The 16,537-nt window shown below is 40.2% G+C and overlaps 1 protein-coding gene across 1 annotated transcript in view; it reads left to right on the forward strand.

The window, feature by feature from the left end:
- Positions 1-16,537, forward strand: part of CFAP61 (cilia and flagella associated protein 61) — a 141,568-nt gene that overhangs the window by 109,134 nt on the left and 15,897 nt on the right. Inside the window, exons 23-25 of the mRNA XM_068940772.1 lie at positions 4,776-5,103; positions 5,886-5,977; positions 8,727-8,932. Of these exons, the coding sequence (XP_068796873.1) occupies positions 4,776-5,103; positions 5,886-5,977; positions 8,727-8,932 (626 nt within the window). The remainder of the gene's footprint in view (positions 1-4,775; positions 5,104-5,885; positions 5,978-8,726; positions 8,933-16,537) is intronic.

Here is a 16,537-nt window from a genome sequence, read left to right on the forward strand (position 1 = left end):
GTTAATTCATTTTCTAAGTCATTCTAGAGATTCGTCTGCTATTTAAATGAGTACAGTAACTCCTGCCTGTAGTTCTGTGAATTTGATTAAGAATCTGAAATAAAAAGGCAATAATGTTAGGACAGAGAGGCCCACTGTGTAACTTCGTTAAAACATGTTTTTAAACAGTTTTTTCTCTCTCTACATTTATGTTCAACTGCTAGGTAAATTACACACACACTAATGCATATGGCACCACTGGGAGATCTGGGTCAGTTTTTAACCTTTTCTAATGGGCAAAATAGGCCTACTTTTCTTTATTGGGCAAATCAGTGAGAGTGAGGTGAGCACTTTTAGTAGAATCATTTCAAAACATACATCCAAAATATCCCCTTATGACCATCTCAGAACATCCCCTCTGCGTGCACACTCCTTTTATGTTGTAATTGTGGAGAGGAAGAACCACGTGCTGTCCCCTGAAAGCTTTCCAGGAGTAGATGTTCCCTCCCAGCTCCCCTCCACTAGAAGGCTGTAAATCATTGGGTTCTTTTCAACCCTCTTCTTTTTTAGTTTATGGGTACCTAAGTCTTTCCTGATGGAGGTGAAGACCTTGCACAGCATTTTCATCCCACTAGCAGTCACCTGACTTGGTTCTTTTTTTGGTCCCCTTATCTGTAGTCCAGGGATCTAGCAGTCTAGAGGTCTTGAGACCAGGCTGAAGCCCATGGCTTTGAACCTTTCATTCTCCCCAAACTTTCCTTTCATTCTGTCCTCCTAGGCAGCTTTTCAGTTTCTCTCCTCTTTCCCTGAAATCCCTATATTTTTATTGTTTCTTCCAGAAAAATATTAATCTAGTTCTTGTTCTTACAACTTAATATTCGTTATCCTCGCTACCTCCCTCTAAATTCCCGTTCTTTTCTCCATCACCTTGTCCGTGTGACCTTTACCATTCCTTCAGTGGCTTCCATTTCCTAGTTATTCTTTTCCTTTGCTCAGTGGGTGTCCTTCCTATGGTTATGGTTCCTTCCTGTTACAGTCGCTCTTATCTATCCTCTAAGAAGAGGAAGGAGCAATTACTTCTGATGTCAGGGGCTGTATCTTCTCCCAAATCAGTTCAGCTGTTCAGCTGTCTTGCAAGGCTTCCGTATTCTGCACGGAGGGCCACCTGGAAGGAGAAGTTCAGCAAAGGAGGAGGGAGCTTGTGCCAGAGAGCAGCCTCTGCCTCTGCCAGCCCGGCAGCTGCTTTCACAAGGGAGCAGAGGACGTGGGGAGCAGCACTGCAGCAGCTTGAGCCTCGGAGGATTTGAGCGAGTATCAGCTGTTGATTGGCACTTCTTGAGGGCTTAATTTGTTGAGTCCTGCAGGATAAAAACAACAGGAGAAAATCTCCTCTTTCCTTAAAGCAGCAGCCTCCCTCCCTCCTTCCCCTCCAAGGCTGACAGATGGCTCCTAGCCTGAAGGTTGCAGCAGTCCCCTGCCACCCTCTTTGGTCACAATGTCCTGCCTGCCAGCAGGCAGAGTACTGGCACGCACAGGCCCTTTAGCCTGATCGACAGAACTGCCCTGATTCAGAGCTCCTAGATAGTCAGAATTCCTTGACCTACACTTAGTTCATTAAACGTTTTATATACAAAAAAGCACAGCTTTCTGCTGCCACATCTCTGTTTTATCAGTGTTACTAAACTTTCATGCTCTCTCTGCTTGCCTCTCCTATGCCTTTTCTTCTGGCTAGCTCATGCAGTTGATCATTAGTGTCTGAAGCTTGCTTCAGTCCATAGGAAGGTTCTTCAGTGGTGTAATTGGATAATACCTTTACCCCGATCACAGCTGTGTCCTCCTTGAGGCAGACTACAAGGGAAGTACATGTTTCTGATGCTATTTTACCCTGATACAGTTATGTCTCAGACTGATTAAAATGAAGGCAGTAAGATAACACACGCTCATCTGACAATTTATTTCACCCTTTCCTCAGCCTGCACAATAATATTTCTTGATGGCAGACAGCAGCATTCATCTCGTTGTATAATCACGTTAAAAACTGAAGGCACTGATTAAGGGAAAGCTCCTTACTAAGGGTCTGGAGCTTGGCAAAATGTGTGGTGGCAATGAGGTACATACAGCCAGTCTTCATGGTCTGTATCCTTTGCAGACCATCTGACTTTGTTTAAAAGTGCATCTCCACCTTGTCCTTATTACCTGTAACCCTGAATGTCTCCATTCTTATTTCTCACTATTTTGGGGACCTCTGTTCTCCCAGCTATCATCCCATCCTTTGTAACACGCACCTAAGAAGAAGACATTGCTGATAGCTGTAGCTCGTTTCATGACATGGTGAAAGGGAGCCCAAATGACTCTGTCTCTGTAAATAGTAGCTTCTGTTGGAAATGTCAGATGCTCCCATAGCACCCTAAAACTCCATCTCAGCTTTGGTCTGTCTTGCTAGTTCCAAAACATAGCCCTTGTAGCTTAGTGCAGCCTGATGGGGACCCTGCTGTTGTGCTCAGGTGCTTGACCTGGCAGTTGCTTTGTATTCTCATTTAGGTTTAGGAGAATAGAAACCCTTGTGGTTTGCAATTGCCTGAAATCTCTCTTAATACCAGATAAGTGTTCAACTGACGGTAAAAAGCAAGTGTTTTTTACTACTAATGCAAGTCTTAAGATTTACTGTATGTGGAGACAGGCACAAAAATAAATTAAAGCTATATTTCGGTTTCATTCCATGAGGTAATTCAGCTAAAAGGCTGCCTGGGCAGCATTCACTAAAATCCAAATTTTAGACAGGATTGTTTTTGTTTCCCCTGAATAGGCCAGCTTAGGACTGAGGCACTGAAATCTACTTTCTCTGCTAAGTCAAGCTGTCATTTTCTGACTTGCTCTACACTGGGAATCTCTCCCGCTTCTGTTGTCTAAAATGGCTTTCCAAGAGAGCAGCAAACACGGGGCAGGAATTGTTATGTCCTTGTGCCCCTGCAGCTCCAAGTTGGAATAATTCAGCCTTACTGACCTGCTCCTCATCTCTTTATAATTTAGAACTGATGCATCTCCAGGTGATATAAGGGTCCGGTCTTACCTTGATCTGAGTAGTCACTTCTTTCTTTAATGAGCACATTTTTGGTTCTAGATCTCAGGCAGGTTTTTGCCTCTCTAAAATCACTTTCAGACAAGGCAGTAAATGAAATAAACCACATATCAAGAGAAACATTAAATGTGTATGATAGTCAATTGAAAAGTTTCTCTGTCAATGTGCAGAGTCTATGCAGAGCATGCAAACGAATTGAAAAGACATGTGGTGGGAGCCTGCAATCTTCCCTCTTGCAGGGTCTGCGTTCGCTTTCAAAGCAGCTTTTGGGGCATCTGGAACGTTTTGCTTGACCATGCTGTGTGCACATCTGTTCCACACTGGTGCCTAATGTGTCAGATGAAATGACGGCCACTTCCAGCACTGCCTTCTTTGTGATGCTTGTTGTGCTTGTGCTGCCGTAGCTTGTATTTTGGGAAGCAAGAGTCCAACCTGCTTCCTTATGTCCCAGAATAGAGACTGTGCAGATGCCAGGGGGAGAAAAAAAGAAGAGAATTGTCACTAGTTTTTTTCCTTGAGATATGGAGGAGGTATTTAAGGATTTAGGGCTACTTTCCTTCAGTGTCTTTGGAATCTCCTGTGGGGAAGAGAAGCTCATGGGCTCAATGGACACCGCTCCCAAAATAAATCCCTCATCTCAGGGCCAGTTCTGTAACCCGTAGGAGTAAAACAGCAGAGATTGTGTTCTCAAAGAACAGAAGAAACATCCCTTTTAAATCCCACAAACCACAACACATTGAATAAGAGTCTGCTCTGTTTATTACCAGATTCAGTAATTTACTGCCAAATGTATCAAGTACTTTACTTAAAAACACAAGCCCCATCAGGGCTGACCCAGATGCTCAAGGGCTGGACATCCATCTAGACCTGTGTCACATCTCTGAGAGTGGCCAACCCCCAGATACTTCAGAGGCAGGTATACCCAAGCAGTAAGTAGGTGCAGGTTAATCTGCCTCCTAAAGCGAATATCATCCAGAGCTCGAGTAGTTAGAGAGGTGTTTCATCCTTGACAAAACTTGGATATTCTTTCTGCGATTTAAGTCACTGTCAAGTATAGTAAATCTGAGTGCTCATGTAAATATTCAATCGTTTTACAACTATCACATATCTCTTGGCCTCCGCAACTTTCCCTGGCTTAAATTCTGCCACTACATTTTGACGGAGGACAACATTTCCTCTTGACAACTTGAATTTCCTATCTTTTCATTTAAATGAATGTCTCTATTCTAGTAGCCATAGTAGCATAGTTTGCAGGTAAATAGTTAGGTACAACAGTTCAAAAAATAATTGTAAGATAGAGTTATCCTGCTAAAATGCAAAGTACATTATACTTTTCCATTACTTAGCTTTTCAGTTTGGCTTAAGTATTCGAAAGAACTCTTTTTAAAGAATTCCAGTCGATTTCATATATGCATACTAACACAGAAAATATGCACATCCACTCAGGCTATTTGAGATAGTTAATATTGGGAGTTTTTAAAATAAAATTCATCTAGTTTACCAGAAGTTGATGAGTCTAGTTTAGTATTTAATAGTTATGAATACCGGATCAGTAGGCGATATCTGTGTATATAAAATCATTCTTTATTTCATGTTCCTGTTTGTAAAATAAATAACTTTCAGAATGAATGTTTTTTCATTCAAAATGAGGATTTTATTTATGAAATTAGCCAGTAACTCGTGTGTAATAACCTACACTTACTAACATCTTTTTTAGGCATTTTTTAGCTTTGCCAATAGGACAGTGGATTATGAAACCTTCAAGGCAATTAATGATGCTTGCCTTGTTTATGATGGAAGACTTGTGATTGATACCAATTTCCAAACTAATGACGTCAGTATCAAGGCTGCAGGTCCTTTAACAAAGTTCTCCAATACATATTTTGCGAATGAATGGTCTCACAGCAACTTCAGTTCAAAAGAGATTGGCTTCCAGCTTGCTCTATCTATGCTGAATGTCTTTGATCCAACCCTTGAGCCACCTTTTGAGCTACAGAAAGATGTGGATAGACTCATCCCCATGTACAAAGGGTGTAAAATTAAAGGTATGTCAAAATGGAGTTCTGCCATACTTTCATACTCTCTTTGGTATTTTCACTGTTACAAGGTAAAGGTCAGTTCATCTCCCCTAAGCAGCCATCGAACAGCATTATTCAAAGTCATCAAAGTTCTGTAATAGTCAGTGGAGTCTATTAGAGAGTGCCTGTATGTGATACTGGAGCATGGTTCTGCTTGTGTTACGGGAAGACTGCATTTCCCCTTGGTATCACCCAGCTCAAGATATCTAAAAGTTTTATCTCTATGCTAAGTAATGTTCAAGTGAGAGAAATAGGAGCATCCAGAAAATGATCCATGCTGTCTACTGCATAATATCTCAGATAGGTGGGATGAAGTGTTTGCAAGAATTACATATTGTATACCACATGCACCCTCAGATTAACAGTTCTTCATCTGTCTTTAGCTCCATATCTTGTCTTGCATTTGCAAAAAATAAGCTTATGTTTTAGATTTTTACTAATGATGGACCGAGCTGTTCTTTCATTATACTGCTGGAGTGATTCCAGTGAAAATCAGTATCTTTATTCCAAGTTCAAGATCAATAAAGCCATGATCAGAACTTTTCACTGTGCGGCTACCGCACCAGTATAGGTAAAAGCACAAAAAAAAGTTTTAGAACATGAACTCCACTAAAAAAAATTCTTTACTTCCTCTTTAGAGAGCGATTTAGTGAATAAAATATATGATTATGGGAGATGGAGAGCAAGCAAACACTTTATTTTCCTTTTGTTTTATGAATGACTAAATCTAATCTTTTAATTCATGGCAGGAGGTGTTCTTCCTGGAGGTTATAATTACTTGCATATTTCCAAACCAGAAATCCCTATACGCTTGGACGTACAACTTGCACAGTCTAATTATGTAAGTTACATTATTTAACTTTCCTTTGTTTTGTCTTCAATTTTGAAAGGCGTTCTTATTCAGAACACCAGATGCATGCATAAGTATCACACATCTCAAAATATATCTTGAGTAAGGGTGGACTTAAGTAGGTAGTTAGAGACCTTTTGAGCTGGGACTCAGCAGCAGACTCTGGAATGGAATGAACTGCATTAAAGCAAATCTCTATGCATTTAATTTAATTCAATTTAATTGTAAATTCACTAGCATGTTGTAAATTTAGTATACATACCAATAAGATTAAAGCTACATACGACCAAGCTCTTTACATCAATTCTTGCTTCTTTTGCCATGAAATCTGCCAAAATCTCCCTTACTGGGAGGCAGAAAGGATTACCAGTGAGAGGAAAGTTGTTTTTTGTTACTCAAATTGCTAGAGCATGATTAGAAGTCTTTGGCTGCATCTTTGATTGTTGTTGCCTATCTTCTTTTCAGAGGATACATCAGGGAACATCCTTAGAGCCACTCCAGAAACTCCATGTAAATCCTAAAAGAATTTCCTAAGAAAGAAATAAGAGAAACTAGTGAAGCATATTACCTGAGAGAGAGGGAAATAACAAAGGTTACTGCAGCCTAGCAACAGATTTTTAAAAATATATAGAAATGGAACATGTATACAGCTTTATAAAATAGCTTTGAGCCTTTGATCACCTCACTGCGATGTGAGGTGTGAAACACATTGTTATATTTTTGTCTTCCATTAAGTAATTGGTTGATTTAACTAGCTGAAACTAAATGCTACCGTTTGAGCATCAACGTTATTGTTCTTTTATTAATAGCAATGATAGTGTTCCAGCAACAGTCAGCAGCCCCTGCTCAAATTAGCAAGAGGGAGTCCCTGTCCAGAGGAATATTCAGTTTATAAAGACAAAAGAGGCTGCATGTGAGAGGGAGAACCACGAGGGGAAAGATGGTATCTGAGATCACACAGCATGTGGGAGCAAAATGAAGAACAGACCCAAGTTCTGACCCCAGTCTCCTGCACAAGGCAGCTTGATGACTGGTAGCTTACGGGCTGCTCTGCAGGCTTGGGTTCGCAAAGGAAAATCAGGCAGACAGAAAGAAGTTTTTTCACTGAAGAAAACGAGAGTATCTTTGAAAAAAGTGTATCTTCACGTGTATATGTTACAGGCAGATCCACAGCTGGTTAAAAAAAACAGCACTGTTCCCGTAACCATAAGTACTTTGATCTGTTAGAAAGGTTGAGATTCTGGCTCTTGCGTTTTAGGATGTGGTCTAGGATTGCAGTGGTGGAGACTATGAAAAAAACTAGTGCATGTAACATATGAAACCTTGAATAGGCAGAATTTCATGGGTAGATGGGAACACCTTTTGTGGTTTGTCTAAACAAAAATATGTTCTTTAAATAGCTGATCAGTGTCATACGTGTTTCCAAAGTCAGCATAACACCTAGGCCCAAGTACCAATCATAGCAGCTACGGTTTGCTGACAGGCAGCACTGGATTCAGGGGTGAGGAGCAGAAACCAGAGCCTGGTTGCCCTGCAAGCTGCCAGGTGGGTGGATGTAAGGCCCACACCTGGGTCTAACACAGCTTTGTCCAATGAAGTATTTATCTGAACGTTTTAAGGAGGTCAGTGAGAGCAATTCTAAATTATGTGTGTGTGTGTGTGTAATATATATTTACATATGTAAAATATATTATGCATGTGCGCACGCACACACACACACACAGACACACACACACACATATAAAGGCAATACTAAGTCATCAGTAGTTAGGCTAGAACATAGGCCTGAAGGAAACATCCTAAGAGATCAAGTTCAGCTTCTGATCTTGAAGCAGGCAATTGCAGGCAACAATCTAGCACACAGTGCCATTTATGACATTAGAGCCTTTGTTGCAGAACTGGACAGGGTCCTTTTTGATCCTTTTTCCTTATTGTAAGACTGTTCCAATATGTCACCCCTCTGACTACTGGAAAACTTCTACACAAAGCCAAAAATGCTTGATTGATATGTGATACATCTGTGTTTTAATATTGCAACATGTTTGTAACTGATTAATATGGTAATATGAACCCTCTGCCTATGGTTAGGTAGGTACAATTGTGCCATAAATTTAGACTCTGCAGACATACCATATATATTATATACACATATAAATATAGAGAAAGAGTGTAAGTATACCAGTGTGTGCTTGGTTCATCAGGATGGTGCCTTATAGTAAATCATGCACTGTGCGTGCAATAATACAGATACTGTACAGTAAATTAGGATGAATAGGGTCCAATTCAGTTGCTTTAACAAAGGCATCTAGTGTCGCTGAAGATGCCCCAGGGCATCCCTCCTGGCCTCCAGCTGCTGCTCCAGAAGGTCGCTGATCTCTCATGGATCCTGTGTCATAACTGCCAGCCCAGTTTGGATTTCTCAGATGCCCTTAGGTGTCTCAAATGGCACTCAGGCTTTGCAACAGACCCAAGTCCATGCTATGCATGCAGTCGTATGCTACACAACTTGTGTGCAGTTAATCAAGGTGCAAACCACACAGCAAGTCTGTGTGCCCAAACCATGGCAAAGTACATTGCTATATAAATCAGGTTACCAGGAATGGATAGTCTTCATTTAAAAAAAAAGTTCGTGGATTTTGAGAAATGGTAAACATCAGCTAGGAAACCCTACCTGATCCTGTACATAAGCTAAGTGTATATTCACTCATTTCTACAGTTTTCCTTATGTTTTCTGTTCCAGGGGACAGAGATTATAACCGGAGAGGCAAGACATGGGAATTATTTCAGGATACATATCAATGAATATAATATGGTAGAAACTATCACCTGCTTTTCAAAGGAACCCTTTCCTGTCTCCAACTATATTTGCTTGTATGGGCAGCATGAGCGTCTTCTTAATGATCTCTGTGCTCGCTGGAAGGAGAAGCTGATTACAGATCTTTACAGGTAGGAACTCAACGCTGTGCATGAAATCTACATCCTGGCAGAATTATAGTTTTCTTTTATTAGAGTTTATCGTCTATTTTCCTGTAGAACTCAAACTAGTTTTTTGAAAATACATTCCATTATTTAGCAAAATTATCAATGGTAATGCAAGCTCTGAAGACCTTCCTAAAAGAGCTCCATCTCTGAAATGTATTCAGAGAAGCAGCAGTGGTTTGCTTCACCAGCTTTCTTATGAAAGAACATTTCAGTATCTTCATAACTGTTGCTTCGAATATGCAATTGGCTTAATTCATCAAGCTGTCTGAAATATCTTTATTAATGAAGATTCTTATTCAGAAGTCATTTTTAAAAGTTTTTTAGTGATCTGAAATGGAATTTTTAAGCCACAGGCTTCTAGGTAGATTTAAATCACATATGCTGATAGTCACACTGAACAGCTTACCTGCTTATATGGTGGTAAAACATAAAACATGAACTTTATCCTCTGGCCTGTGTTCTCTGTGTCATGACCACAGGGAGTTATTTTAACTTAAAATTAATGTTATAGCTGGAAGCTGTGTCAGGACGGTGTATATACCTAATGGAGGTTCCCCGTCCAACTTGCAGGATTTCCCTCTCAAAAGCAGTTCACAGCAGCAAAACAGGTCTTAGAGATTTTCTTACACTACTTCCCTTCTGCCACCTATGTCTAAGCAAGTGCAAGGAAGTCTTTTGGACTAGATGTTCTGAGGCAAAGGCAGATTCTCTCAAGTAGTAGGAGATGGTAAATTCTCTTTTGAGAAAAGGCCTGGTTATTTCCCTCTAAGATTTATGTGCCATCTCCTCAGAGAGAATTTGTCATTGCTTTTGAAATCACAAATTTAATTAAAGAAGTTATTTTGGGCGTTTAGATGGGCATTTGAAAAATGAGATCTATGTCTTAAAACTTGTGCTACTTCTCTAGAATTTCATGTCTCAAAAAATTACCTGGCCTAAAACCTCCAATTTGTTTTATTCTTTATGCCTCAGTGAAAATAAGTGTTTTTGAGGTCAGACTTGGCAAAGAACTCCCGAGTTTTATTCATGTGGTAGGATTCTTTGAGCGTGCAATTGAAATAGTAGGTAAAGAAGAAATGGCTGATATATCTATTTTGATTTTCATTTAACAAAATCCCTCACAAGTGGTGGCTTGGGAACCTAAATTATCACAGATAGAGAAGCAAAGTATTGCATTACATAAACTGGTTGTGAGACAAAGATCCAAACACAGAAACAAACGGAAAATTTTCCTCATGATACAAGGCTGATTGTGGCACCTTAGAAATTTCCAGGTCTGATTTTGTTCAATATATTTACAACTGTTTTGAAGAAAGGCATAAATGGTAGTAAAAATTTCTGGTTAAATAAGATTATTTAGATTACTTAAGTCTGAGAGGAGCTTCAGAGGGGGCCTGTCTAGGCTTTGTGAATGTGAAGCACTGATAGCAAATAAAATGTAATAATGACAACTAAATAATTAACACAGGAAGGAATAATTTGAACTACTTGTACACACTGGTATGAGGTTGTGGCAACAGGTGAACAGCTGATTCATTGAACTATTTTATGTATATAGCCTTTTTAAGTAAAAGTTTGATGTAAAGGATGCAGCGTGGTGCAAGAGAAACTTTACATGAGAATAGCAACACGCTGATCCCCAAAAATCTGGAAACATGTACACCAAGGTCTCACTCCTCAAAAGATTTTGATTACACAGTTCCCTAGGGACTAAAATACATTGATCTCGTGGAGAGTTACATGCCTCTGTAACAGAAGGAAGTACCTGGTATCTTGAGGCAGGGACTTAAGAGCCCTTGAATTCTTGTACCTCTTTCTCTATCTTTTGTACTTCTGCTGGTTCCGTGTCAAAAATCTTCACCAGAATATGGATAAGACATTGTACATCAATAAGGACAGAGAAATAAGAATTCCTGCTGAAACTGGGGGGAAAATCCAATCAAGCCCTTTACTTAATGACAAAAGATTGGCTTGTATGCCAGATCTAGAGAGCAGTGGTTTCAGTGGTCATCTCAAAAGGTGAATTCCCCTGAAGAGGACTCAGGACTTTACGAGAACTGGATATGCATCTTTTACAGTTCTGATGTGTTTTGCAGTTTTCCTCTGATAGTGTCTCCTTGTTATAAATGTTACAGAGTATAGCTCTTCAGTTTTTTGATTTTCATCTTGTACAGGAAGACAGAGATGAACCCAAACTTCAACTGTTGGGTTTAAAGGTTTCTTGGACGCAAACGCTTCTTTGCAAATTGCACTCCAGGAGAGCCTCTGCTGAGAGGAGTGTGAAACTTCTGAGTTATTACTACAGCAGAGATTGACGTCGATTTATAGAAAATGTTGGTTTTGTTTTGCAGAAGAGGAATGGCACCCAGCAAATACAAAGTTCACATAAACAGCATATTGTCAATAGGTGTTAAGTAGAAACTGAAGGAAGATGACATAATTATGTGAGATACGGGCTAAGATGGCAGATAATTTTCTAGCACTGTCACAGCTGATCCTGTTCAGGTTATATATTTTGAGCATGGAAAAAAACTCAATATTCAGACTACAGCAAGGTATCAGCAGTCTTTTTCGCGGTGTTACAACATGCAAACACAGCTGTGGCCGAATCTTTTCTATGAACCACAAATATTGCCAGACACTTGGGTCTTTGCTGTTTGCCCAGACAAGGTTACAGTGGCAGTTGTTACATGTACTAGCAAGTTTCACTGCAGTAGCAACATCTGGAAGGATAAATCATCTTGCTTTAGGATTTCTGGCTGCAACATAGCTAGCAGTAGTTGCCTGACCTTGATAAAAGTCAGCATTTGTCCCCTTCCATTCTATCGCTGTCTAAAATGTCTCTACACCTCTGTACTGCTGAGGGTGTTCTCAGTGTGCATTACCAAATCGATTCCGTGGCCTCATTTGAATTGCGTGTTTCTCTAGGCACTAACTCATTCCAGCTAATGCTTTTAAGGATCCAAGGGCTGATAATTTTGGCAGCACCCGAATAATAATAGCAGTGTGGGAGGATGAAAGCAGCGTGACCAGAAGCAGTTACAGTTTTAGCAATGACGGAGCAATTCTGCCAACCATTTTGGTAAAAATCATCAGTGAGTTTTCTTTTGCACATCTAAGGGCATAGACCGTTAAAAAAAAAAGTTCTGAAAGTGTGATTCATTATTGCTTGCCTGTTTTGGGAGTTAGTAAGCGACATCTGGGGACAGGGGCGAATTTGTACTTTCATTTTTTTTTAAAGCACTTAAAATGCCTTTGTGCAATTACTGCTTAATAGACGTTTATATTCAAACTGCTGCAAAATCAGTCAGTCCCATGGTACTATGTTCTATCTATTATTCTATCAGATGAAAATAAAAGAGACTTTTTTAATGGCTTTGGTCAGGTCTGCTCCTGGAGAAGGCAGGGGCAATGTGATGAAGATGTTGATTGTCTTCACCCAACTGAAATCAGCTTTATCATGTACCAGTCGGATTCAACCTGAGGCGGGGCACAGATGAGGACTGCTCAGTACATTAACTGGAAAGTAAATAAGTCAACGTCAGGAGAGCAAAAGGACTGTCTGAGTGTAAATGCCTAACCCCACTGCAAAATCCGAAGCGTTTGCGTAGAAAAAAGATGTTAAAGGTGAGAGAAGTAACCATTGCAGTCTGCTGCTCAAGGGGTATAAATAGTGAAAGAAAGCAAAAGAGGGGGGAGGACAATAATTATTTTTGTATTGATCACTTAGCAAAGTAATATAACTGTCGCTATGCCCACACATGCCATTTTCACTTGGGCCAACAGTTCTACACCACACACATACACACACTTTTGAAAGCTTTACTTGAAATAAGCCGTCCTCAAGAGCTTGTCTAAACTTCTACTTCTTTGAGCTTTAATTCTACCTCTTTTATTATAACTTTTCCCTACCGAATGACTGGCGCTTACCTTATATCCTTTGCAGGAGCCCAGCATATGTGCAAAAAAGCACGGTGAAGGCCCTTCTCAGTCATTCTTTTGCAAGACTGGACATATCCACATGAAATCTGTGCAAGCTTGCTTTTCCTGGTATGATGATTTATCATCCTCCTGTGTAATACCTCGGTGTCCCATGGGCACCTTGATACAAGGAGTAAACCAGGACCCCTGTGTAGCTGACCCACAGTCCTTGCTCTTGCTTTTCCAGCACCTTTACAGCCCAGCATATTGGCCTCACCATCCCAAGGCCCTCAGTGCAGCTGCCCTTATGCATGCTTAACAGCTACACACACAGATTTTGAAGAGATGAGACATTAACTTTCTGAATGGACAGCTTATTTCGTCATGAGAGCAATTAAGAACGTATTAGCCTGTTTGGCAGTCACGATAGGATCCTCACACAGTGCACAAGCTGATCGGGGGATTACAAGTAAGGTCACGTTCTAAACAACTATAGAGATTTTAAAAATCTCAAGAGGGATGAAGATCCTGGTGATGATCTGTTAATAGGATGAGTCGGCCCAGTCAATATTGTAAGACTAGGAAGGGTAGCTTTATCTTATCTCAGCATATGTACTCACTGGGGAAATTATCAGCTTCTGCAGAGGAAAGGTTGTATCTTAACTGGTCTTAGCCATTTGTTGGCTGAAACTGGTCTTAGTTATTTGTTGGCTGAAACTAACTGGTCTTAGTTATTTGTTGGCTGAAACTCCTAGGACCTTACCAGGGTTGAAGTTTTGCAAGGTCAGAGGTCCTCTCACATCCACATACTCACAAGCACCACAGCCTCCGTGTCCAAGTCTGGACAATCTGGCCAAGATTGCTTGTGTGCAACACAGAGGGACACTGCTCATCAGGTCCTCATCATATCTTTTGAGCTCTTCGTATTAGTGTTAATGAACTAATTTTGGGCTTGCCTTCTATACCTTTTAGAGGTGGATGTTGTTTTGGATATTCTGCCTCATTATTTTATCTCACCTCTCATAAGACTGGGGCAAAATTCCTGAATGTCAGTTGCTATGTTTCCCTTATCTGGCTATTTTATTGACTCCAGTCCTGTTCGTCTTCTTTACACCTTATCTTTGGGTCACTTTGTTCCTTCTCTTCTTGCTCCTTGGTCATTTGAATGAAATCAGACATAAGGTGCTCTGTAGCAATTAACACATGCAGTTTTTCAACTCTTGTTCTAGTGTTTCGTCTGGTACTTTCATACAGATGTGTGCACACACACACATACGTTTCCATTCATATCAGTCTTAGTATTTCAGTTACAAATGTCTACACGATGAGGAGGATAGCTTCTCCAGCTCGTTTAAAAAATGAAAGACAGCGAAGAGCAACCCACGGCCGCAAAGGACACTCTCCTCCAGGAGTTGTCACCTTTGCCTGCTACTGTTTCTTCTTCACCATCAGCCAAGGAAGAGTGAAAGGTCTAGTGAGAAAAGGAAGAGCTAGTGAGAGGAGGTAGAAAACTGCCAGTAATCTCCATGTAACAGCCCTGGCGCAAAGCAAAAATGAAACTGGAAATTCCTTCTCTCAGGAGGAGGTAGCACAATGGAAAAAGGCTGGTAATATAACATAGTCTCATAATATATAAAATTATATATACAATATATAAAATGCAATGAATATGCATATACATATAATATAAATGCATATAATACAGTAACACTGCAGTCCAGTCAGCTGCTTTCATGGATGCTGCTTGGCCAGGCTATTTCTAGGTTGCTAAATTCCCTATATTCTGAAATAATTAAACCGTATATGATGCGCTTTACCCACTAAACATTATGGAAAGCTAAACTTTGCTTCCAGATAAGCTGCATTTTTCTGAAACAGTTGGGTCATTCTGTAAAAAAACTATGAAGTAACTTTATCTTCTGCTATATTGAGTGGTAGCAAGAAGCTGAGGAGACAGTAGTATTTTTCTTCCATCTCCTGTTTCATTCCTACAGAGTGAATTCATGCATGATAACACAACCATAAAGCCACCACAGCCAACTGTATTTTAAGGTATTACTAATTCTTATACATCATAATTACACATAAACCACTATCAGGCTGAATTGCAGCTGCACAGATGATCTGACTGAATCCTGGCCTTTCTAAATTTTTGATTGTTCAGCTTTGCAACCTTCATAATGTTTAATTTAAACTTAATAGAGTTTTCAGAAATGGCAGATAGGCATGGCGCTGGCACCTGTGCGAATGACTGTTCAGCAGGATGGGAACGTCTATATGCGCTCCCCTGCTCACCGCCCCCTCAGCTGATAGGATGACTAATTGCGGTAGTGTCTTGCCAAGCTCGTTATGGCCCCTCAGTAGAGGAAGGAGACCCTCTCAAAACTATTTCACATCTTCCCGGCAAACCCAGGCTGAACTCCTTAAGGCTTTTAGCAAAAATTGCTCCCTCTATACCCAGGCCCAGTCCGTGTTTCCTCCATTTGGGTATCTTCCTTCTCCTGCTGTGAGAGCTGCACTGGAGGGTGGGAGGTGGAAGAGGAAACATGCTCATACGCAAAGGGAAAACAGCTTCACTGGCATTATTTCACTTGCCACTGCACAGACCCAGCCCTCAGTAACAGTTTGTGGAAATGTCCAGCTCAGTTTCTAGTTGGTGCAAACTCCCTTCAGGCCAGTTCTTCAAGAAATGAGCCTGTGACATTCTTAGAAGCCACTACTGAGCAAGAGGAAATTTTGATTTTTTTTTTTTCAAAAGGACCTAAAACTTTGCTACCTGTAGTAATTTTATTTTTCAAATGAATGAGGCAAACATATCTTGCCAATCTGCAATTCCTCGTTCCGTGGTCTGAGGAGCAGTCAAAGAAGAGATTGACTGAACTTCTGAACTGGGATAAAAAAGTATTTTCCAACAAGTCTTATAATCTTATAAATAGATGAATTGTTAGGACAGAAATCACACACCTTTTCCACTCAACAAAATAGGTAAAGTAATGTCAAGACATCCAGCCTATGGTGAACAACATAGAAAACACACCTCCAAGTACTTAATATTTGGAAAGCTAGATGCAGTTATATACAAACACCTAAAATAAAGTTCCACAAAGTGAACACAACCTTGATAAACTGTGTACCAACTTGACATCCAGTAGGACATAATGCTTAAGCTACCTGGCATACACATGCCTGTCATTCTCCTCTTTTGGTAGAGTACACTACTTACCTACAACCTCAAAAATTCTCTGTAAATTATGTTAAACCTAGGCATGAAAAGGCCATCCATTAGAAAGCTATTAAATTGGAAAATGCTTCAGCATCTCATGTGAGTTGAATATTTTCTTGAGGCTTTTACACAGATAAGAAGTGGTGTCTTGTCTTCCTTTGACAAGGAATATGAAAACGTATTCAATGGTTTCTGTGTGTATGATAAAAAGAAGAAAAACTGGTTTGGGTGGTCTTCACATGGAGTCTAATGATTTCACATTGCTGCTTGAATAAAAGCCTGATGGGGCTGAATTTCTCTTTTTGACCTTGAAAGAAAAATCCTTTCAAACTAGTACACGTTACACCTACATCCAATTGTAGGGTCGTCCAGTAAGATGTAAAGTGCCCTTAGTGAAAATAAAAAAGTAGACTGTGGAAATGTTT

Source organism: Struthio camelus, chromosome 3 (assembly GCF_040807025.1).
Source record: "Struthio camelus isolate bStrCam1 chromosome 3, bStrCam1.hap1, whole genome shotgun sequence".
Lineage (NCBI taxonomy): Eukaryota > Metazoa > Chordata > Aves > Struthioniformes > Struthionidae > Struthio > Struthio camelus.